This window comes from Bufo gargarizans, chromosome 7 (genome assembly GCF_014858855.1).
Source record: "Bufo gargarizans isolate SCDJY-AF-19 chromosome 7, ASM1485885v1, whole genome shotgun sequence".
In the NCBI taxonomy this organism is placed as follows: Eukaryota; Metazoa; Chordata; class Amphibia; order Anura; family Bufonidae; genus Bufo; species Bufo gargarizans.
Genome location: NC_058086.1, coordinates 25,880,716 through 25,905,437, shown reverse-complemented (window position 1 = coordinate 25,905,437; position 24,722 = coordinate 25,880,716). Strand labels below are relative to the sequence as shown.

At 40.6% G+C, this 24,722-nt stretch overlaps 1 protein-coding gene across 1 annotated transcript in view; it reads right to left on the bottom strand.

The window, feature by feature from the left end:
• Positions 1–1,338: 1,338 nt before the first annotated feature.
• Positions 1,339–24,722, bottom strand: part of LOC122943371 (sodium- and chloride-dependent creatine transporter 1-like) — a 70,846-nt gene continuing 47,462 nt past the window's right edge. Inside the window, exons 7-14 of the mRNA XM_044301049.1 lie at positions 22,334–22,437; positions 20,255–20,379; positions 19,906–20,018; positions 19,084–19,221; positions 16,366–16,468; positions 4,590–4,690; positions 4,091–4,261; positions 1,339–3,431 (exon numbers count right to left, since the gene is read on the bottom strand). Of these exons, the coding sequence (XP_044156984.1) occupies positions 3,288–3,431; positions 4,091–4,261; positions 4,590–4,690; positions 16,366–16,468; positions 19,084–19,221; positions 19,906–20,018; positions 20,255–20,379; positions 22,334–22,437 (999 nt within the window). The 3' untranslated portion in view covers positions 1,339–3,287. The remainder of the gene's footprint in view (positions 3,432–4,090; positions 4,262–4,589; positions 4,691–16,365; positions 16,469–19,083; positions 19,222–19,905; positions 20,019–20,254; positions 20,380–22,333; positions 22,438–24,722) is intronic.

The window sequence follows — 24,722 nt, the reverse complement described above, 5'->3', positions numbered from 1 at the left end:
GAGTAGTGAATGTGCAGATCTCTGGATCCATGTGAGGTACAGGGCTGGTTTTGGCTTTGTTAGAAAGAGATCTTTTCCTCATTTTTTTTACATCAATCATGGCATAACCCCTTTAAAGGCTTGTCCTGATCTGTACAACTTGTTTCAACTGATACAAATATGTAACAAAAATGTTGCAACAAAGTAACAGCATTCGGCAATAAGTGCAATACATGACAGCTCACCACCAGCTCCTCAAATGTCTATGACCTGGCCTTCTGTGAGAGGACAGCCGCCCAGAAATGGGCAGAAGATAATATATACGGCTATATACACACCCTAGCACTTATATGGCTCAGCTTGGTTGCTCTGGCAATAGGGTGATGGTCCAAGATGTGGTCTGAACCACAGGCAGAAGATAGGAGGGGAAGTCATAAAGAAAGGCGCCCTAGCTATTCTGCTGTCATGTAGTTTCATATTTCAACACTAGATGGCAGGAGCGTCTTAACGTCCAGGCCACGAGATGTTGGTGCAGCCAGTTTAGCACTGGTGTTCTGTGAGTTGATGAAAGAAGCAGGGGGTGAAAAGAACCTCGCCGTTGCGAACCTGTAGTCATATATGGTCTTGAGAGGTCCCCGGGGCAACGAGATGGTTATCTTCATTGGGTTTTGGAGAGTAAAGCTGTATCGGATGGTTTGAAAAGGATCGGTTATCCAAAAAAATTCACGAAAAGATTTCCAGATGAGTCCTAGGGAAAAGTTGGCATAGGAAGAATGTGGTGGGCTTCAGTCCTCGTGTGGTATATGGCCATGGCCACAGATGGAATGACTGTCCGTAAGCCCTCTCCCTGTGGACCCGACGTGGCTCCATCTGATTTCCTTCTTCTTCCGATATTTTCCAGGCGTAATCTTCCCTTCTCATCCATGAGCAGAGACATCTTATGACCCGCAGGGATTTGATCCCAGGTTCAACCCCACAGACCAGAGAGATGATGAAAAATGCTTTCTGAGGAAACCTTACTTTTTGACTTCCCTTCATATTTTCCAGCAGAAAACCAAGCAGCTAACAATCTAAAAGAGCTATCAGTAAGGCTCCATTCACACCTCAGAAGTTTTCTTTTCCAGATTTCTGTTTAGTTTTTTGCAGATCCGTGTTTTCCGCAAAAACCTTCAGTTTTTGCCAATTGTGCATCCGTTCCATTTTTCAACAAAAAACGGAAGGAGTATATGTTGCTAGGGTACTGAAAATATTTTTTATTTCTATTTCCTGAAAACGGATCCGCAATTGCGGATGACATATTGATGCATTCTGCATGTCATCCGCATTTTTGCGGACCCATTGACTACAATGAGACCACGGACCACATTTTGCGGACAATAGTAGGACAAGCTCTATTTTTTTGCGGATCTGCATAACAAACGGAATAACGGATGTGGACAGCACACTGAGTGCTGTCCGCATTTTTTGCGGGGCCATTGAAACGAATCGGTCCGCAATGCGGATTACAAAATACTGACATGTGAATGGACCCTTAAGGGTGTGTGGGAGCTGGTGGGGCCCAAAGTCCACACTAGGGGACAGCAATGCTATAAATGGCACATAGTGGGTGGAGGTCCCAGGGTTTAACCCTGTTCTGCTTCGTATATCACCATGAATCACACAACTCTCTGCTCTGTACGATTTAAGGGTCCCTGAACTCATCTCTGTATGTTAAAAGCCCTTAAAGGGGTTGTCCAGAATTGGAAAAAAAACATGTCTGTTTTCTTCCAGAAACAGCGCCACAGCTGTCCAAAGGTTGTGTGTAGTATTGCAGATGAGCTGCAATGCCAAAGACAAACTGCGGGCAGGGGTGGCGCTGTTTAAAGAAAAAAAAAGCAGCCATGTTCTCGAGAAGTGAATCTGTCACCAGCCAGCTCCCTATCAAACTTGCATAGACACATAGCTGCGATTCTCACCTGATCCGAGGCTCCGTTCCCGAGGTCTGACACTTTTTCTTAATTAGCAAATTAGGCGTTTGGAGCAATGACCGTTGCTCTCGTCGCAATCCAAGCTCTGCTCCTATCTGTGGCCAGCCCCCCTCCCTCACTGCTTTGCCACTCACTGCCTGGCCCTGTCAATCAAAGCAGCCATTGAAGGGCTGGACACAAAAAGGACTGGAGCTTGGATGCGACGAGAGCAATGGCGACGTCCTCGTTGTACCAAAGGCCAAATTTGCATATTAAGGAAAAGTATCGTAACTGGGATCAAAAAAAGAAAAACAGCATTTTAGTCAGGCGAACCGCAGCTATGTGTGTATGCAAGCAGCGGGACAGGACGGACGCTATAATGGTGGACAACCCCTTTAAATGGAAACCCACTGCTCGGTCCATTACTGAGCCCCTACCCTATATATCACTAGGTTTTGTATCTGACCCAGGGTCTTGAAGCTATACCTCTAGGATGGAGCACCATATGTAGCGGCAGGAGGGTTTTAGATTTGGTTCTGTCCATAGACGGAGGATGGGACCCCAAAATCATTACCTCAAGGTCCAAATTTCCCAGCAAATTTCGTCTACAGCACCCCGGGGTCAGGCCCGCATGGTTCTGGTGGCCATGTCCCTGTATTATATTAGACTATAATACAGTGAACTGAGGTCTATACCTAGAGGAGAAGGGGTCTTACAGCAGAATGGAGACCCTCACAAGCACTGCTTCATGCCCCCCACACCATGCCAGGATAGGGGCGGCGCGGTGCTCGTTCACCCCAATCTTCCTCTACCCTCCATGCCTTGCAAAAGCGAAGGACTCATTACATCTCCAAGGGCACATATACCATAGCGGCTGATATGGGGTCCTCGGCGAGGGGGGGAGGGGGTTGGTCCCATCCGCTTTGCCACTGGGTGGGAGAACCTGTGCAGGACACCAGAGGAGCTGCATAGGAAACAAGGGGGGTCGGAAAACTAGACAAAGGGTCGTGGTAGGGGTGAACAAACCCCTGACCCTTCTGTTCAAGGTAGCAACAACCAGCATCACAATGGGGGCCAGTCTGATCCGTGCTATGGGGCCCCTCACATGGTAAAGGGGGTTTGGGGCCATTTAACTATTCTATGTAAACATAAAGGAAGGAGACCCAGGACCTGGCGTCATGTAAGACACAGGACTACTATTCAATCAGCTCTTACAGGGCAGATACGGGGGGGGGCAGTCATATCACGGTGTCCTGCACTGGGTTGCCCTCACCCTGGCACAGGAGTTACAGACAGGTGGACGGATTGGCACAACACATTACAACACATCCTAAGTGGCGGGCTCTTTGCACGGGCGACTTCTTAGATGACTGTTTCGAATAAAGTGGCTTTCTCCATTGTGATGGCGACCAGAGAGTCGGGGGGGAGCAGTTTGGTTTCTGCTTCGGGGGTCAGATATTCAAGGTGGTGGTGACCCCACACCGGGGTGGTGAGGTGGTGCCAACGCTGCAAAAAAAAAACATATGATCAACTCCAGCCATTATTCTGTAGTTATACATTAGGCTACTTTTACACTTGCGGCAGGGATCCGGCAAGCAGTTCCGTAGCCGGCAATCTGCAAACGGACAGCATTTGTAGACGGATCCGGATGCATTGCAAGAACGGATCCGTCTCTCCGCATGTCATCACATTTTTACCGGAAGGACGGATCCGGCATTGCAGTATTTTTAATGCCAGATCCAGCACTAATACATTTCTATGTAAATTAATGCCAGCTCCGGCATCCCGGCAACTGATCCGGAATTTTTGCGAAATGCCGCGGTATTTCCTCTGTCCAAAGCGCCGTTCAGTGACTTTAAGACATCCTGATGCATCCTGAACGGATTTCTCTCCATTCAGAATGCATGGGGATAAAACTGATCAGTTATTTTCCGGTATTGAGCCCCTAGGACGGAACTCAATGCCGGAAAAGAATAACGCTAGTGTGAAAGTACCCTGAGCTGGATGACATGTCACTCAGCAGACTCCAGAATGACAAACCTACTGTGCACTGATACCACCCTATAATGAGTCACTGCAGCGGCCACTACAGGGCAACTGTGATATTACATGCGTCCTACAACTTTCAAGTATCAGGCCCGGTATTCCTTAAAGTGAACCCTTACCTCCCGCAGAGACCCTTTGGATCTTAGCAGCTTGCATACAACAGTCAGTGGGATACACAGCATAGAAGACAGGGCCAGACCCCAGCCAATTGCTTCGCCCCACCAGGGATAAACATAGGTTTTATTGTAGGTCAGAGGCTTGTAGTTAACCACATGAAACACGAAAATACCCTGAAATCAAGGAATCGAGAAGGAGTTAGGACAAAGACTCAGTGGACGAGCAGAAGTGAAGAGGAAGCTGATCCCTGCATACAGATTTTACATTGAACTCAATGATAACAACTCCTGAGCTCCCTCTAGTGGTGGGTGCAGGCAGCCAGAATTGTATAGTTTATGTCCATGCACAGGAGCCCGTACAGCAAGCTGTAAGAGCAAAATAAAGCAAAGTTGCTTATACAATATGAAACATTAGTCATCACCACTAGGTGGCACTGTGGTACCATATAACTACACGAATCTCTCCAAGTGTCTTATATCCACATAATAACATAGCACTCACCACGCAGACAAGAGGCGTAATCACAGACCAGCACCACTTCATGTATGGGAGAGGCCGGTAACCAATCATGCGAGCAACGTCATCCATAAATCTATCCGCACCTGAAAGAGAAGTAATCCACATGCAGTACAATGTCACATGGAATTAAAAAGCATTCATAGATCCTAGGTAATCAACAGAGCGGTATTATAGTAGTTATATTCTTGTACATAGGAGGCAGTATTATAGTAGTTATATTCCCGTACATAGGTGGCAGTATTATAGTAGTTATATTCTTGTACATAGGAGCAGTATTATAGTAGTTATATTTTTGTACATAGGAGCAGTATTATAGTAGTTATATTCTTATACATAGGAGGCAGTATTATAGTAGTTATATTCTTGTACATAGGTGGCAGTATTATAGTAGTTATATTCCCGTACATAGGTGGCAGTATTATAGTAGTTATATTCTACATAAGGGCAGTATTATAGTAGTTATATTCTTATACATAGGAGGCAGTATTATAGTAGTTATATTCTTGTACATAGGAGCAGTATTATAGTAGTTATATTTGTGTATATATGGAGCAGTATTATAGTAGTTATATTCTTGTACATAGCAGCAGTATTATAGTAGTTATATTCCTGTACATAGGAGGCAGTATTATAGTAGTTATATTCTTGTACATAGGAGCAGTATTATAGTAGTTATATTCCTGTACATAGGAGGCAGTATTATAGTAGTTATATTCTTGTACATAGGTGGCAGTATTATAGTAGTTATATTCCCGTACATAGGTGGCAGTATTATAGTAGTTATATTCTTGTACGTAGGGGCAGTATTATAGTAGTTATATTTTTGTACATAGGAGCAGTATTATAGTAGTTATATTCTTACATAGGAGCAGTATTATAGTAGTTATATTCTTGTACATAGGAGCAGTATTATAGTTATATTCTTGTACATAGGAGGCAGTATTATAGTAGTTATATTCGTACATAGGAGCAGTATTATAGTAGTTATATTCTTGTACATAGGGCAGTATTATAGTAGTTATATTCTTGTACATAGGAGCAGTATTATAGTAGTTATATTCTGTACATAGGAGGTATTATAGTAGTTATATTCTTGTACATAGGAGCAGTATTATAGTAGTTATATTCTGTACATAGGAGCAGTATTATAGTAGTTATATTCTTGTACATAGGAGGCAGTATTATAGTAGTTATATTCTTGTACATAGGAGTATTATAGTAGTTATATTCTTGTACATAGGAGCAGTATTATAGTAGTTATATTCTTGTACATAGGGCAGTATTATAGTAGTTATATTCTTGTACATAGGAGCAGTATTATAGTATTTATCTACATAGGAGGCAGTATTATAGTAGTTATATTCTTGTACATAGGAGCAGTATTATAGTAGTTATATTCCTGTACATAGGAGGCAGTATTATAGTAGTTATATTCTTGTACATAGGAGCAGTATTATAGTAGTTATATCTTGTACATAGGGGGCAGTATTATAGTAGTTATATTCTTGTACATAGGAGGCAGTATTATAGTAGTTATATTCTTAGTACATAGGGGCAGTATTATAGTAGTTATATTCTGTACATAGGAGCAGTATTATAGTAGTTATATTCTTGTACATAGGGCAGTATTATAGTAGTTATATTCCTGTACATAGGATGCAGTATTATAGTAGTTATATTCTGTACATAGGGGCAGTATTATAGTAGTTATATTCTTGTACTAGGGAGCAGTATTATAGTAGTTATATTCTGTACATAGGAGGCCAGTATTATAGTAGTTATATTCTTGTACATAGGGGCAGTATTATAGTAGTTATATTCCTTGACATAGGAGGCAGTATTATAGTAGTTATATTCTTTGTACATAGGGGCAGTATTATAGTAGTTATATTCTTGTACATAGGAGCAGTATTATAGTAGTTATATTCTTGTACATAGGAGCAGTATTATAGTAGTTATATTCTTGTACATAGGAGCAGTATTATAGTAGTTATATTCTTGTACATAGGAGCAGTATTATAGTAGTTATATTCTTTACATAGGAGCAGTATTATAGTAGTTATATTCTTGTACATAGGAGCAGTATTATAGTAGTTATATTCTTGTACATAGGGCAGTATTATAGTAGTTATATTCTTGTACATAGGAGCAGTATTATAGTAGTTATATTTTGTACATAGGAGCAGTATTATAGTAGTTATATTCTTGTACATAGGAGCAGTATTATAGTAGTTATATTCGTACATAGGAGCAGTATTATAGTAGTTATATTCTTGTACATAGGAGCAGTATTATAGTAGTTATATTCTTGTACATAGGAGCAGTATTATAGTAGTTATATTCTTGTACATAGGGCAGTATTATAGTAGTTATATTTTGTACATAGGAGCAGTATTATAGTAGTTATATTCTTGTACATAGGAGCAGTATTATAGTAGTTATATTCTTGTACATAGGAGCAGTATTATAGTAGTTATATTCTTTACATAGGAGCAGTATTATAGTAGTTATATTCTTGTACATAGGAGCAGTATTATAGTAGTTATATTTTGTACATAGGAGCAGTATTATAGTAGTTATATTCTTGTACATAGGAGGCAGTATTATAGTAGTTATATTCTTGTACATAGGAGCAGTATTATAGTAGTTATATTCTTGTACATAGGAGCAGTATTATAGTAGTTATATTCTTGTACATAGGAGCAGTATTATAGTAGTTATATTCTTGTACATAGGAGCAGTATTATAGTAGTTATATTCTTGTACATAGGAGCAGTATTATAGTAGTTATATTCTTGTACATAGGGCAGTATTATAGTAGTTATATTCTTGTACATAGGAGCATTTATAGTAGTTATATTCTTGTACATAGGAGCAGTATTATAGTAGTTATATTCTTGTACATAGGAGCAGTATTATAGTAGTTATATTCTTGTACATAGGAGCAGTATTATAGTAGTTATATTGTTGTACATAGGAGGCAGTATTATAGTATTTATATTCTTGTACATAGGAGCAGTATTATAGTAGTTATATTCTTGTACGTAGGGGCAGTTTTATAGTAGTTATATTCCCGTACATAGGTGGCAGTATTATAGTAGTTCTATTCTTGTACATAGGAGGAGTATTATAGTAGTTATATTCTTTGAAAATTTTCTTTTTATTGAGAAAATGGCAAAAAAGGCATACTACATCAACATGCAGTGACATATACAAAATGATGATCAATAGCGTACATATCAGACTGTGAACATAGGCATGACAGAGTTCCATGCGAAGATAACAGGACAGCAAAGCTACCCATTGTGCAGATACAGACAGTATAACCACATCACATAGTGCTAATACAATATGGCAGTTATGAGCCCTTACAATGTACACCCATCTTGTAGCATGTCTAGTGAACATAATATCACAAAGAGTAGAGGAATAGGAGGGAGTATAGTAGTTATATTCTTGTACATAGGAGCAGTATTATAGTAGTTATATTCTTGTATATAGGAGCAGTATTATAGTAGTTATATTCTTATACATAGGAGCAGTATTATAGTAGTTATATTCTTGTACATAGGATCAGTATTATAGTAGTTATATTCTTGTACATAGGAGGCAGTATTATAGTAGTTATATTCTTGTACATAGGAGCAGTATTATAGCAGTTATATTCTTGTACATAGGAGGCAGTATTATAGTAGTTATATTCTTGTACATAGGATCAGTATTATAGTAGTTATATTCTTGTACATAGGAGCAGTATTATAGTAGTTACATTCTTGTACATAGGAGCAGTATTATAGTAGTTATATTCTGTACATAGGAGCAGTATTATAGTAGTTGTATTCTTGTACATAGGAGCAGTATTATAGTAGTTATATTCTTGTACATAGAAGCAGCATTATAGTAGTTGTATTCTTGTACATAGGAGCAGTATTATAGTAGTTATATTCTTGTACATGGGAGGCAGTATTATAGTAGTTATATTCTTGTACATAGGAGCAGTATTATAGTAGTTATATTCTTGTACATAGGAGCAGTATTATAGTAGTTATATTCTTGTACATAGGAGCAGTATTATAGTAGTTATATTCTTATACATAGGAGCAGTATTATAGTAGTTATATTCTTGTACATAGGAGCAGTATTATAGTAGTTATATTCTTGTACATAGGAGGCAGTATTATAGTAGTTATATTCCCAGGGGTGGACTGGGAAATTAAAAAGGCCCTGGAAAAAGTGGCCCCATGTTGTAGGCATGTCCAAATTGACAGAAGGCAGGGCAACACAGATAGGCAGGGTCAGTAATACCATAGCGCAAAATACCATCCCACTAGAATCATATATCACAGAGCAGCACAATATATTGCTCTAAAATGTGTCCCTCTGTGGTGACCATCAATATTTGCCATTTTCTGTCCTCCTCCCCCAGTTCTCTCTGATTAAGCTATATGGAGCAGAGGGCTTAATAGGTTAGAATTGGGCCAGAGCCAGGGCTGCCATCAGAAATTTTAGGGCCCCTTACACAGCTCAAGGCCTGCCCCCCCCCTACCCCGCCCCTTTAGAATCCGTCCTGACTCCACCTCCCCTCCACCCCCAAGGACCTACCCCCAATTTCAATATTTTTTTACAACTACAAAGACAGTAAAATGTGATAATCAGCGATTTCAGTAAGGAATACATTTTTGACCAAATAATATGAAGCCTGCTACCACGACAAGGTAGACTCTTAAGCAGGACCCTCCACTAACACTAACTACACTACCTGTTCTAATCTGCCCTAGCAATCTTCCCCTGGCACATTTAAGAAAAAACACCTTAAAAGCACAAGGTTTACTGTTATGGGGGGATCTGTGGATGACGTACTGTTATGGGGGGAATCTGTGGAGGACTTACTGTTATGGGGGGAATCTGTGGAGGACTTACTGTTATGGGGGGAATCTGTGGAGGACTTACTGTTATGGGGGATCTGTGGATGACGAACACTGTTATGGGGATCTGTGGATGACACACTGTTATGGGGGTCTGTGGATGACACACTGTTATGGGGGATCTGTGGATGACACACTGTTATGGGGGATCTGTGGATGACACACTGTTATGGGGGATCTGTGGATGACACACTGTTTATGGGGGAATCTGTGGATGACACACTGTTATGGGGGATCTGTGGATGACACTCAACCACTCTCAAACCCAACTGGTCAAACTTGTTAAATGGATCCCAAACACAATATGCACAATAACACACCCCACCCCCTCCAACACTTAATTAACCCCTTCATGGCCTAAACATTTTTTTCAAAGCAGAACTCAAAGCTAAATAGGGCTGGGTGGGCTGGCAAGGGAGGGGTTAATAACAATAAGTGATGGAGGATCCTGGCCCTGTGGGATGATCCAGAAAGCAGCTTTGCATTTTACCCCCGAGCAAAGACCACACAACATAGAGCTGCCGAGCCAAGTAGACAACATAAGGATCAATATGAAAAGAAATAATTTGGAGCCTTTGAAATAGCTCAGCTCAGTATGCGGCACAGGCGACTGTCACACTGCCGTTTCTGGGTCCGCCTGTGAGATCTGTTTCAGGGATCTCACAAGCGGCCCCAAACAGATCAGTTTTGCCCCAATGCATTCAGAATGGATAAGGATCCGTTCAGAATGCATCCGTTTGGCTCCGTTCCGCTCTGGAGGCGGACACCAAAACGCTGCTTGCAGTCGGATCTTTAGATTCTTTTAACCTGAGACTCATTCGATTCTTAGACTCCCTGCACTGTGTGTGACGCAGAGCTGCTAGTGCTTGCCTTGCCTCAGCTCTGATAGGTTGGTGGGCGGGGAGGGGAGGGACTGGCAGCAGCAGCTTCCACTCTAGGATCAGATGACACTCCTCCCGAGCCCCTCCCCTCCCTGCTGCCAGCGGCTCTGCTGTTGTGTGCTGTGACTCACTGACTCAGCTCTGATTGGTTGGTGGGCGGGGAGGGGAGGGGCTGGCAGAAGCAGCTTCCACTCTAGGATCAGATTACACTCCTCCCGAGCCCCTCCCCTCCCTGCTGCCAGCGGCTCTGCTGTTGTGTGCTGTGACTCACTGACTCAGCTCTGATTGGTTGGTGGGCGGGGAGGGGAGGGGCTGGCAGAAGCAGCTTCCTCTCTAGGATCAGATTACACTCCTCCCGAGTCCCTCCCCTCCCTGCTGCCAGCGGCTCTGCTATTGTGTGCTAGGTCAGACTGAGCTGTTTCACTCGGATCCGCTCAGTCAGGTGAATTGACTCCTCCGGTTCAGTGAACTGAATCGATTCAAATGAACGATTTGTTCATGAACCGGACATCACTAGCAAGGAATAATCAATTGCCCCCCTCTAGCGATGCAATAAAGTTCAACTCAAGTCACTGACAAATGGGAGGGGGGGGATTTTTTATTTTTTTTATTGGAACTGGCCGGGGCCCCCCCCCAGGGTCTGGGCCCCTTACTGGGGTATTGGCTGTACCCCCCTGATGGCGGCCCTGGCCAGAGCAGTTAAATTCAGGAAGACATGGCGGTTGTGGCAAAGAGGAGGGCTTGAGCGGCCCTCTGGGAAATTTTCCTGTAAGGTCTATGGCCAATCCGCCCCTGGTTATATTTTTGTACATAGGGGGCAGTATTATAGTAGTTATACTCTTATACATAGATATATTTTTATCCAAGAAGGGCTGGTCTGTAGTGGTAAAATCATTCCTCTATGCTGAACAGAATTGTAGTAAAAATATTTAGTAGTATATACTTACTATTATAATAATGGCGGTTGTTGTTATTATTATTATAATTCTTCTTCATCATCATCCTCATGTTTAAAGAAACATGTAAAGTACAAAATATTTAACTTGCTCTATCACACCAGTAGGTGGCAGTGTGCTACTGATTATTTCTTGGATACAGGCGACACTTACACGATGGCTCCTGTATTTATAGCATTATGGTGAGTACTGGTTTAGCTAAAAATAAATTGTTAAGAGGTTCATGTGCGGCTATATACTACAGCAGCTGTAATGTGGCAAAGCAGAAAATTAGGGATGAGCGAATCGACTTCGAATGAAACATCTGAAGTCGATTTGCATAAAACTTTGTTTTAATACTGTACGGAGCGAGCGCTCTGCGCAGTATTAGAATGTATTGGCTTCGATGAGCCAAAGTTATTACTTTGCGAGACTTCGCATAATAACTTCAGAAATTGATTTATACTGTAGAAAAACATTTCCCGAACTCGGGTTCGGTTCCAAGGTAGCACTCGCTTGCTCCATACAGTATTGATGCGAATCGACTTCGGATGTTTCATCTGAAGCCGATTCGCTCATCCCTACAGAGAATGTATGACGCTAATTATGAGTGGATTTTACTATCTTAGGCTAATTATTCACTTTTCTTATTTCTCACTCTGATTTTTATTACTACGGCCGATAATGGCCCCGACTGTCAGCGTAATTCATATGAAATCAAGGTCTAATGTCTTCTTATTTTGCACAGTCTGACAATGAGTTAATGGCCTGTGAAGCATGATAATAGTATACTCTGCCTGATAAGAGAGTAATCAATTGGTAATACGCACTTATGACCATATGGCCCTTTATTTCATGGAATGGCTTTAGGAAAGGTCTGTAGACTTGATAAAACTAGGGCTACATGCACACGACCGTTTGTGTTTTGCGCTCCGCAAATTGTGGACCATCCGTATGCCATCCTTTTTTTTTGCGGATCCATTGCATGTTCTATTTTTTTTTGCGGGGCTACAGAACGGACATACTGATGAGAACAGCACACTGTGTGCTTTGCGCATTTTTTGCGGACCCATTGAAATGAATGGGTCCACATCCTATCCGCAAAAAATAAATGGAATGGACACGGGAACAAACAACGTTCGTGTGCATGTAGCCTAAAACTGAGAACCTTTATGAAATAATTTCAGAATGTATTTGATTTTTCAGTTAAATTAACCCCTCAAAAACAGGTTTACTTTAGGGAAACCATCAGCAAGCAGGTCATAGTGGATTAGAAAAAAAAAGTCTGCCTTTTTAAGAAAAACAGCGCCACTCTTGTCCTTAGACTGTGTCTGGTATTGCAGCACTCACGTGAATAAGGCTGACCTACAATACCAGACACAACCCAAAGACAATAGGGGTGCCATTTTTGGAAGATAATAAAAAAAACTAAAAACTTTTTTTAATCCTCAAATCAGAACAATAGCCCATAAACCGCAACAAAGTAAGACAATATCATGCGAAATACTAAATATACAGGCATATTTAGAACAGATCCAACAACAGCAACTTGCTTATGGAAAAAGTAGTTTTGTATGTAAATTAGTTAAGAGCCAAGGTAGTTAATGATACAGTGTCACTTCTATAGTATGTTTCCCACTGATGGGTGATTGGCTACATAGGATGCTCTGTAAAATTCTACTTATGTAAATAAAGTTGTAATTGTTGATTTTTCTATACATTTTAATTGAAAACGCCCCCAAATTAGGTCACAACCCTAAACCCCAGAAACTCCCCACTGCTCCTGGTGTTCATTACTGCAGTGCAATCGGGAAGTCTTCAGACCCTTTCACCTTTTTCACATTTTGTTATGTTGCTCCGTGCAAAAAAAAAAAAAAAAAGTTTTTCCCCGTTATTCTGCACTCAACACCACATAATAAGAAAGTGAAAACAGAATTTGTAGAAATGTTTGCAAATTTATTAAAAAGGAAAAGCTAAAATGTTGCATGGACATACAGTTGCAAGAAAAAGTATGTGAACCCTTTGGAATGATATGGATTTCTGCACAAATTGGTCATAAAATGTGATCTGATCTTCATCTAAGTCACAACAATAGACAATCACAGTCTGCTTAACTAATAACACACAAAGAGTTAAATGTTACCATGTTTTTATTGAACACACCATGTAAACATTCACAGTGCAGGTGGAAAAAGTATGTGAACCCTTGGATTTAATAACTGGTTGAACCTCCTTTGGCAGCAATAACTTCAACCAAACGTTTCCTGTAGTTGCAGATCAGACGTGCACAACGGTCAGGAGTAATTCTTGACCGTTCCTCTTTACAGAACTGTTTCAGTTCAGCAATATTCTTGGGATGTCTGGTGTGAATCGCTTTCTTGAGGTCATGCCACAGCATCTCAATCGGGTTGAGGTCAGGACTCTGACTGGGCCACTCCAGAAGGTGTATTTTCTTCTGTTTAAGCCATTCTGTTGCTGATTTACTTCTATGCTTTGGGTCGTTGTCCTGTTGCAACACCCATCCTCTGTTGAGCTTCAGCTGGTGGACAGATGGCCTTAAGTTCTCCTGCAAAATGTCTTGATAAACTTGGGAATTCATTTTTCCTTCGATGATAGCAATCCGTCCAGGCCCTGACGCAGCAAAGCAGCCAGAAACCATGATGCCCCCACCACCATACTTCACAGTTGGGATGAGGTTTTGATGTTGGTGTGCTGTGCCTCTTTTTCTCCACACATAGTGTTGTGTGTTTCTTCCAAACAACTCAACTTTGGTTTCATCTGTCCACAGAATATTTTGCCAGTACTGCTGTGGAACATCCAGGTGCTCTTGTGCAAACTGTAAACGTGCAGCAATGTTTTTTTGGACAGCAGTGGCTTCCTCTGTGGTATCCTCCCATGAAATCCATTCTTGTTTAGTGTTTTACGTATCGTAGATTCACGAACAGGGTCGTTAGCATATGCCAGAGACTTTTGTAAGTCTTTAGCTGACACTCTAGGATTCTTCTTCACCTCATTGAGCAGTCTGCGCTGTGCTCTTGCAGTCATCTTTACAGGACGGCCACTCCTAGGGAGAGTAGCAGCAGTGCTGAACTTTCTCCATTTATAGACAATTTGTCTTACCATGGACTGATGAACAGCAAGGCTTTTGGAGATACTTTTATAACCCTTTCCAGATTTATGGAAGTCGACAATTCTTAATTGTAGGTCTTCTGAGAGCTCTTTTGTGCGAGGCATCATTCACATCAGGCAATGCTTCTTGTAAAAAGCAAACCCAGAACTGGTGTGTGTTTTTTTTTTATAGGGCAGGGCAGCTGTAACCAACACCTCCAATCTCATCTCATTGATTGGACTCCAGTTGGCTGACACCTCACTCCAATTAGCTCTTGGAGATGTCATTAGTCTAGGGGTTCACATACTTTTTCCACCTGCACTGTGAATGTTTACATGGTGTGTTCAATAAAAACATGGGAACATTTAATTCTTTGTGTGTTATTAGTTTAAGCCGACTGTGATTGTCTATTGTTGTGACTTAGATGAAGATCAGATCCCATTTTATGACCAATTTGTGCAGAAATCCATATCATTCCAAAGGGTTCACATACTTTTTCTTGCAACTGTAAGTATTCAGACCCTTTGCTATGGCACTTGACTTTAGCTCTGGAGACTTCCATTTCTCTACATCAGTTTTGAGATGTTTCTACACCTTCATTGGAGTCTCCTGTGGTAAATTCTGGTGATTGCACATGATTTGGAAAGACTCAGCACTGTTTATATAATGTCTCTCACAGCTGACAATAGATATCAGAGCAAAAACCAAGACATGAGGAAAGAACTGCCTGTAGAGCTCAGAGACAGGATTGTGTAGAGGCACAGATCTGGAGAAGGAGACAAAAACATTTCTGCTGCAATGAAAGTTCTCAAAAGCAAAGTGGTCTCCATAATTCTTAAATGGAAGAAGTTTAGGGCAACCAGGACTCTTCCTAGAGCTGGCCGCCCGACCAAACTAAGTAATTGGGGGAGAAGGGCCTTGGTAAGAGAGGTGACCAAGATCTGATGGTCACTCTGGCTGAGTTCCAAAGATTCTTTGTGCAGATGGGAGAAACTTCCAGAAGGTCGACCACCACTGCAGCCTCCACCAATCTGGGATTTTTGTTAGTGTGGTCAGAAAGAAGTCTCTCCTTAGTAAAGGACACATAAAAAGCCGCCTGGAGTTTATAAAAAGCAACAGAAAGACTCTTAGGCTGTGAGAAAAAAGATTCTCTGGTCTGATGAAACCAAGATTGAGCTTTTTGGGCTCAATTCTAAGCATCATGTCTGGAGGAAATCAGTTGCGTTTCATCACCTGCCTAATACCATCCCTACAGTGAAGCATGGTGGTGGCAGCATCATGCTGGGGGAACAGGGAGACTGGTCAGGGTTGAGGGAAAGTTGAATGGAGCAAAGTATAGAGATATTCTTAATGAAAACCTGATCCAGAGCTCTGGACTTCAGACTGGGCAGAAGGTTCACCTTCCAACAAGACGATGATCCTAAGCACACAGCCAATACAACATAAGAGCGGCTTAGGGCCAACTCTGTAAATGTCTTTGAGTGGCCCAGCCAGAGTCTCTGGAGAGACCTGAAAATGGCTGTCCACCGATGGTTCTCATCCAACCTGGCAGAGCAGGAGAGGATCTGCAGAAACGAACGGCAGAAAATTCCCGAATCTAGGTGTGTGAACTTTGTGGCATCTTCCCCAAGAAGACTGGAGGCTGTAATCACTGCCAAAGGGGCTTCAACTAAGTCCTGAGTGAAGGGGCTGAAGACTTATGTCAATACAAGATTTTTCTCTCATTCTCTTTTCACTTTCTCATTATGGAGGACTGAGTGCAGAATCAGGGGTAAACTGATAGCACAAGGAGCAACATACCAAAATGTGAAAAAAGTGAAAGGGTCTGAGGACTTTCCCAATGCACTGTATATATGATATTATAACTTTAAGTGCCACGTATATTATCATTAAGATATAATGGCTTACCATAAACCCACGCAATAACCACACACTCCCAGAAGGCTTGCCACAGCAAAGTGATGCCACTCGCGGAATAGTAGTCGAAAAGCTGGAAGACGTACATCCCGCCCTAAAATCATAAAACATAAAATACAGAAAATAAAATTACTGAAATACTTAAATATAAATTTATTACAGATACTGTATATTCCCAAATACCTTTCATAAGTGGCTTGTCTTGTCTGGGAAATAAAATGGCCGCTGTCCTATTAATATACACAAAACCTGTCCTAATCACACAGCAGCAGAAGTTTACTCACGACACTGAGCTAAAGAGATGCCTCATCCTCCTCTCTGCTCTGCTTGTCAGGGATTATGATCCTGAATACAGATGATAAGATCTTCAGCTGAATCTCTGTAGGAATGGAGTTCATGAGGAGACATGAAGTACTGAGAGGAGGTGGGGATGTGGTTGATGAGCAGCACTTTTTATACATCTATCCTACTACGAGAACTATAAATAAATTATTTAATTGTACCCAGATTTGAGTGTGCCTGCTTACCCTTGTTTTTCCTATGATTATATGCTCCTGACTGGGTGAGTCAGATTAAGCAGTCCTGCACCTCTATCATTTGCCTAAGCGGTAGAGCCGTCTATCCTATTTATTTACTTTTTATACAGTCTCCATTATTACAGCCCCACATTACCACAGTCTGTCCTGTCCGTCCTATATGTATTTCATGTCTTCTCGTGGACTCCATTCCTACAGAGATTCAGCTGAAGATTTTAAGTTTGTGCTGTTGTGTGATTAGGACAGGTTTTGTGTGCACTAATAGGACGGCTGCCATTTTATTTCCCCTAATAATTGCTCCCCAGACAAAATGCACCATTATAACTAACGAAAGGTATCTGGGAATATATTTATACTAAAGTAATATTTAAGTGTTGCACTTTGCACCCTGAAAAGTTATGTTAAACAAACATTTTTTGAATTTTTGGAGAATCTTTTAAAAAATTTCCATGTCATTAACTATATTTTTTTTGCAATCCTGAAGTTTTCACATTGGCCACTAGGCCTAAAATATATTGAACTGTCTTTTTAGAGCAGCTACATGGGCACAAAGGAGAAGAACCTAAACCCATTGACTTAGGCTTCTTTCACACTGGCGTTTTGCCTTTCCATCTCCGTTCAGGGCTCTCACACGCGGTCCAAAACGGATCAGTTTTGCCCTAATGCATTCTGAATGGAAAAGGATCCGCTCAGAATGCATCAGTTTGCCTCCGTTCCGTCTCCATTCCGCTCTGGAGGCTGCCTGCAGCTTTTTGGTGTCTGTCTGACAAAACTGAGCCAAACGGATCCGTCCTGACACACAATGTAAGTCAATGGGGATGGATTCGTTTTCTCTGACACAATCTGGCACAATAGAAAACGGATCCGTCCTCCATTGACTTTCAATGGTGTTCAAGACGGATCCATCCTCCAATGTTACAGATAATACAAACGGATCCGTCTTGGCAATGTTACAGATAACACAAACTGATCCGTTCTGAACGGATGCAGACGTTTGTATTATCTGAACGGATCCGCAATAGAGGTGTTACCTGTCATTGTAATTCTACCTGTGGTGATACCAAGATAGCTACTGAAAAGTTACCTGTACAGAACAGGAAACCATGACCTACTATTAGGCTTAGTGGCCAGAGCAAAATATGTAGTTTTATATACATTTATTTTATTAAATATAGATAGTGACTTTAAAAAAAATTAGAAACAACTCACCAAAAATTCAACACAAAAACGAGATTTAAACAACAAGTCATTTTCTGATGACAGATTCTTTTTATAAGGCCTCACTTGGGTCCTTTCAAATTGGTTACTCTATGTTTGCATATCCCCAAACCCTTGATATACATGCAGCCAACACTACTTTTTGGCATCATTCAAAGTTCCCAATTTTTAATAGTTGCTCAGGGGCGGACTCTGTTCTTCATCCAGCCCCTGAAGAACTAGGAAACTCAGTAAGTTGATGGTGTTGGGAAGTATTTTAGAATAATTTGCGCTGTAGGCTATGACTACTTTTGACAAGCTCTAAACAATACTCACATTTGAATAGTAATATAATTGTATGGCAGACCATGAAATTCTTATTCTTGTTCTCATTCACTTGAGACCTACAGGGCCACACAGACTGGTTACTGTATGTTTGCATATTGTTACACCCCTGACATAGAACAAACCAACAGTACTTTCTGGCATCACTCACAGCCCCCAGTTTCACAATATTGAGATGGCTGCTCGGGACGGACTCTCTTCTAGGTCCAACCCCTGCAGAATTACCAATATCTGGAAGTGGGTGAAGTTCGGAAGTACTATAAAATATGTGTGTTGCAGGTTTTGAGGACTCACATTTGAATAGTAATAAAATTTTACTGCACACCATGAAATTCTCAGTGTTCTCATTTACTTGGGATCTACAGAGCCCATGTAGATTGGTTATTCTATGTTTGTATATTCGTATACCACTAACATAGGTCCAATGAACACTACTTTCTGGCCCTCCTCAAAGCCTTAATCTTGATATGGTTGTTTGGGGGCAGGCTCATTTCTTGATCCAGCCCTAGAAGAACTAAGACCCTCAGGAAGTGAATGTGGGGCTATTAAGGCATACTGTATATATGGTATAAAGTTGCAGATCCAAAAAGTCTTTCACCTTGAACAGTAGGTTAATCTATCTGTTTCTTACCTCAGTCACCATGGAGAGGTCAATTATGAAACACAGAAGGCAGCAGAGTGCAGCGGTGACCTCCCTGCGCACAAAGCCATTAATTGGTTGTGGAAATAAATCTAGGATCCCGGTAATGAATCCCTCGACCCCCACAAACTGTTCAGAAACGAGAAGAGAAGAAGCAAGTAAGAAGATGGGCAACACGTGTGCCAAGAAGAAGATGAACATACTAAGATCATCTGACACCCCTTTGCCCATACCCTTCACACCATTGGCCAACTTGGCTTCCTCCCGTTTTCACCTCCACCTCTGCCCTGTATGCCTCTGCCCTGAAGGTGCCGTTCCCTGTCTCAGGCCCAAGTAAGAGAAGAGGAAGGTGATGACGAGGGAGACAGCTGTCCTGTTGGAAGTGGAGGGCAGGTCCTGCTCAGCACTTGGAGATATCACGACAAAAACAAGACATTGCTCTTGGGTGCCAAAATACGACCAGAGCATCCCAATAATAAAAACATAAATAATCAATATTGCTAGTAAATGGATGAGGGCTGGATTTCCCATCTCAGGACCATTGACCCTGCCGGTCAAGGTCAACATAGGTAGACGTTGTCTACATCAAGCACAGAAGGACCCAGAAGGGATATAGAACATTTTTAGAGAGTTTTTTTTGTATAATTGGCCTCAGGTACAATAGAAGCAATGGCCCTCTGGTGGGACGCATTAGCTTTCCATGGGAAATCCGGCCCAGAACCCATAAAACATTTTTAGAAATTTTAAAGATGTTTTTTACATTTACCTTAACTACATCCCTCAAAGACATTACCTAGAATCCTTTGGGATTACCTGACTGTCAAGACCAAGGACCAATAGCATAAAGAAGAACAAGGCGGCCCAGATCGGAGCAAATGGCATCAATGTCACAGCCTTTGGATATGCAATGAAGGCCAGTCCCGGACCTAAACACAAAACATCAGGTTATACAATATCTCTTAGTGAATAGCACCTTAGATCCCTTGCTGTCTCTTATCACCTGGATAAGCTGTGTGCACAGTTCATTCCAGCAGGGAAAATGATAGACCCCCCCCCCCCCCCACACACACACACACACACACACACCCCTTCCTGCAATCATAAGACCCTTATGAAATGTGGCTACTGGTAGTAAGGCTTTAAATTCTTATTCTGTACTCACCAGACTCTGCAACCTTTGATATGTCCACTCCCTGCTCTGATGCCATGAAACCAAGGACAGAGAAAACCACAAAACCAGCAAAGAAGCTTGTGGCGCTGTTTATGGCAGCCAAAATATAAGCGTCCCTGTAAGAAGGAAAATCAATAACCAAAATTACACAGATATTCCAATTCAATTAGGAAGTCACTATAAATTCACATCAAAACACTTGTACATAGGAGGCAGTATTATAGTAGTTATATTCCTGTACATAAGAGCGGTATTATACTAGTTATATTCTTGTACATAGGAGGCAGTATTATAGTAGTTATATTCTTGTACATAGGAGCAGTATTATAGTAGTTATATTCTTGTACATAGGAGCAGTATTATAGTAATTATATTCTTGTACATAGGAGGCAGTATTATAGTAGTTATATTCTTGTACATAGGAGCAGTATTATAGTAATTATATTCTTGTACATAGGAGGCAGTATTATAGTAGTTATATTCCTGTACATAGGAGCAGTATTATAGTAGTTATATTCTTGTACATAGGAGGCAGTATTATAGTAGTTATATTCTTGTACATAGGAGCAGTATTATAGTAGTTGTATTCTTGTACATAGGAGCAGTATTATAGTAGTTATATTCTTGTACATAGGAGGCAGTATTATAGTAGTTATATTCTTGTACATAGGAGCAGTATTATAGTAGTTATATTCCTGTACATAAGAGCGGTATTATACTAGTTATATTCTTGTACATAGGAGTCAGTATTATACTAGTTTTATTCTTGTACATAGGAGCAGTATTATAGTAGTTATATTCTTGTACATAGGAGCAGTATTATAGTAGTTATATTCTTGTACATAGGAGCAGTATTATAGTAGTTATATTCCTGTACATAGGAGCAGTATTATAGTAGTTATATTCTTGTACATAGGAGCAGTATTATAGTAGTTATATTCCTGTACATAGGAACAGTATTATAGTAGTTATATTCTTGTACATAGGAGGCAGTATTATAGTAGTTGTATTCTTGTACATAGGAGCAGTATTATAGTAGTTATATTCTTGTACATAGGAGGCTGTATTATAGTAGTTATATTCTTGTATATAGGAGACAGTTTTATAGTAGTTATATTCTTATAAATAGGGGCAGTATTATAGTAGTTGTATTCTTGTACATAGGAGCAGTATTTTAGTAGTTATATTCTTGTACATAGTAGAAAGTATTATAGTAGTTATATTCTTGTACATAGGAGGCAGTATTATGGTAGTTATATTTTTGTACATAGGAACAGTATTTTAGTAGTTATATTCTTGTACATAGGAGCAGTATTATAGTAGTTATATTCTTGTACATAGGAGCAGTATTATAGTAGTTATATTCTGTACATAGGAGCAGTATTATAGTAGTTATATTCTTGTACATAGGAGGCAGTATTATAGTAGTTATATTCTTTTACGTAGGGGCAGTATTATAGTAGTTATATTCTTGTACATAGGAGGCAGTATTATAGTAGTTATATTCTTGTACATAGGGGCAGTATTATAGTAGTTATATTCTTGTACATAGGAGCAGTATTATAGTAGTTATATTCTTGTACATAGGAGGCAGTATTATAGTAGTTATATTTTTGTACATAGGAGCAGTATTATAGTAGTTATATTCTTGTACATAGGAGCAGCATTATAGTAGTAATGATTTTGGACATAGGAGCAGTATAATGGTAGTTATAATTTTGTACATGGGGAGCAGTCACCTTTTTGGCCATAATTTAGCCCAGAGCAGTTATTCAGTCTCTTCCTCCATTACTTTTGACCATACATTTCATATTTATAATAAAGTCTTGAAAGAAAGTGCAGGGAGTTATCCTTGAGGAATCATGAATAATAGATGACAGATCACCCACAATGAGCTCTGCCAGCATGTACGAGGGATGTGTCTGGAAGGTCGTTCTGCCCTGACTGTAAGAATGTGTACCATACAACGTGACATTTCTGTGGCTGGTGAATTGGGACATGTCACATAAGATATTGCAGATAAGAAAATGCTGAATGTGATGTTTCTTCCATAATTCCGGGGAAGCTCACCTGTAGCAGTTATTGTGAAATCTGTTGTAGCTGCCCAGAGCTGTTAATGCCCCTAAACCGATAGCATAAGAAAAGAAGATCTGTGTTCCAGCATCAATCCATACCTGGAGGAAAAAGACAGCGAATCTGCAGTAAATCAGGATAAATTAGATCAGACATGAGCCAGCGGCAGGAAAGGGAGCAGACACAAGGTGTGCAGGATTTCTATGCAGTAAAAGTACAACCCAATTTTTGATGAGACGTCTCCCAGTTCTCAGACACAGGATCTGTTTTAGAAAATATGGGGTTGTGGGCAACAAGCAAATTAAAGTATAAATTGCCCAAATAATACCGCCATAGAGAATCCCAATAATATTATCATAATGTGTTCATACTGTGAAATTAATTTCCTGTCCAACTGCTGAGGGCAATCTAAGAAATTATGGACCATAGTTTTCACTATGTACATATATTACATTACCTATCCTGTCCTGATCCTGAGTTACATCCTGTATTATACCCCAGAGCTGCACTCACTATTCTGCTGGTGCAGTCACTGTGTACATACATTACATTACTTATCCTGTACTGATCCTGAGTTACATCCTGTATTATACTCCAGAGCTGCACTCACTATTCTGCCGGTACAATCACTGTGCACATACATTACATTATTTATCCTGTACTGATCCTGAGTTACATCCTGTATTATACTCCAGAGCTGAACTTACTATTCTGCTGGTGCAGTCACTGTGTACATACATTACATTACTTATCCTGTACTGATCCTGAGTTACATCCTGTATTATACTCCAGAGCTGAACTCACTATTCTGCTGGTGGAGTCACTGTGCACATATATTACATTACTTATCCTGTACTGATCCTGAGTTACATCCTGCATTATACTCCAGAGCTGCACTCACTATTCTGTTGGTGCAGTCACTATGTACATACATTACATTACTTATCCTGTACTGATCCTGAGTTACATCCAGTATTATACTCCAGAGCTGCACTCACTATTCTGTTGGTGCAGTCACTATGTACATAAATTACATTACTTATCCTGTACTGATCCTGAGTTACATCCAGTATTATACTCCAGAGCTGCACTCACTATTCTGCTGGTGGAGTCACTGTGTACATACATTACATTACTTATCCTGTACTGATCCTGAGTTACATCTTGTATTATACTCCAGAGCTGTACTCACTATTCTGCTGGTGCAGTCAATGTGTACATACATTACATTACTTATCCTGTACTGATCCTGAGTTACATCCTGTATCATACTCCAGAGCTGCACTCCCTATTCTGCTGGTGCAGTCACTGTGTACATACATTACTTATCCTGTACTGATCCTGAGTTACATCCTGTATTATACCCCAGAGCTACACTCACTATTCTGCTAGTGCAGTCACTGTGTACATACATTACATTACTTATCCTGTACTGATCCTGAGTTACATCCTGTATTATACTCCAGAGCTGCATTTACTATTCTGCTGGTGCAGTCACTGTGTACATACATTACTTTCCTGTACTGATCCTGAGTTACATCCAGTATTATACTCCAGAGCTGCACTCACTATTCTGCTGGTGCAGTCACTGTGCACATACATTACTGATCCTGAGTTACATCCTGTATTATACTCCAGAGCTGCACTCACTAATCTGCTGGTGGAGTCACTGTATACATACATTACATTACTTATCCTGTACTGATCCTGAGTTACATCCTGTATTATACTCCAGAGCTGCACTCCTTATTCTGCTGGTGGAGTCACTGTGTACATACATTACATTACTTATCCTGTACTGATCCTGAGTTACATCTTGTATTATACTCCAGAGCTGTACTCACTATTCTGCTGGTGCAGTCAATGTGTACATACATTACATTACTTATCCTGTACTGATCCTGAGTTACATCCTGTATCATACTCCAGAGCTGCACTCCCTATTCTGCTGGTGCAGTCACTGTGTACATACATTACTTATCCTGTACTGATCCCGAGTTACATCCTGTATTATACTCCAGAGCTGTACTCACTATTCTGCTGGTGCAGTCAATGTGTACATACATTACATTACTTATCCTGTACTGATCCTGAGTTACATCCTGTATCATACTCCAGAGCTGCACTCCCTATTCTGCTGGTGCAGTCACTGTGTACATACATTACTTATCCTGTACTGATCCTGAGTTACATCCTGTATTATACCCCAGAGCTACACTCACTATTCTGCTAGTGCAGTCACTGTGTACATACATTACATTACTTATCCTGTACTGATCCTGAGTTACATCCTGTATTATACTCCAGAGCTGCATTTACTATTCTGCTGGTGCAGTCACTGTGTACATACATTACTTTCCTGTACTGATCCTGAGTTACATCCAGT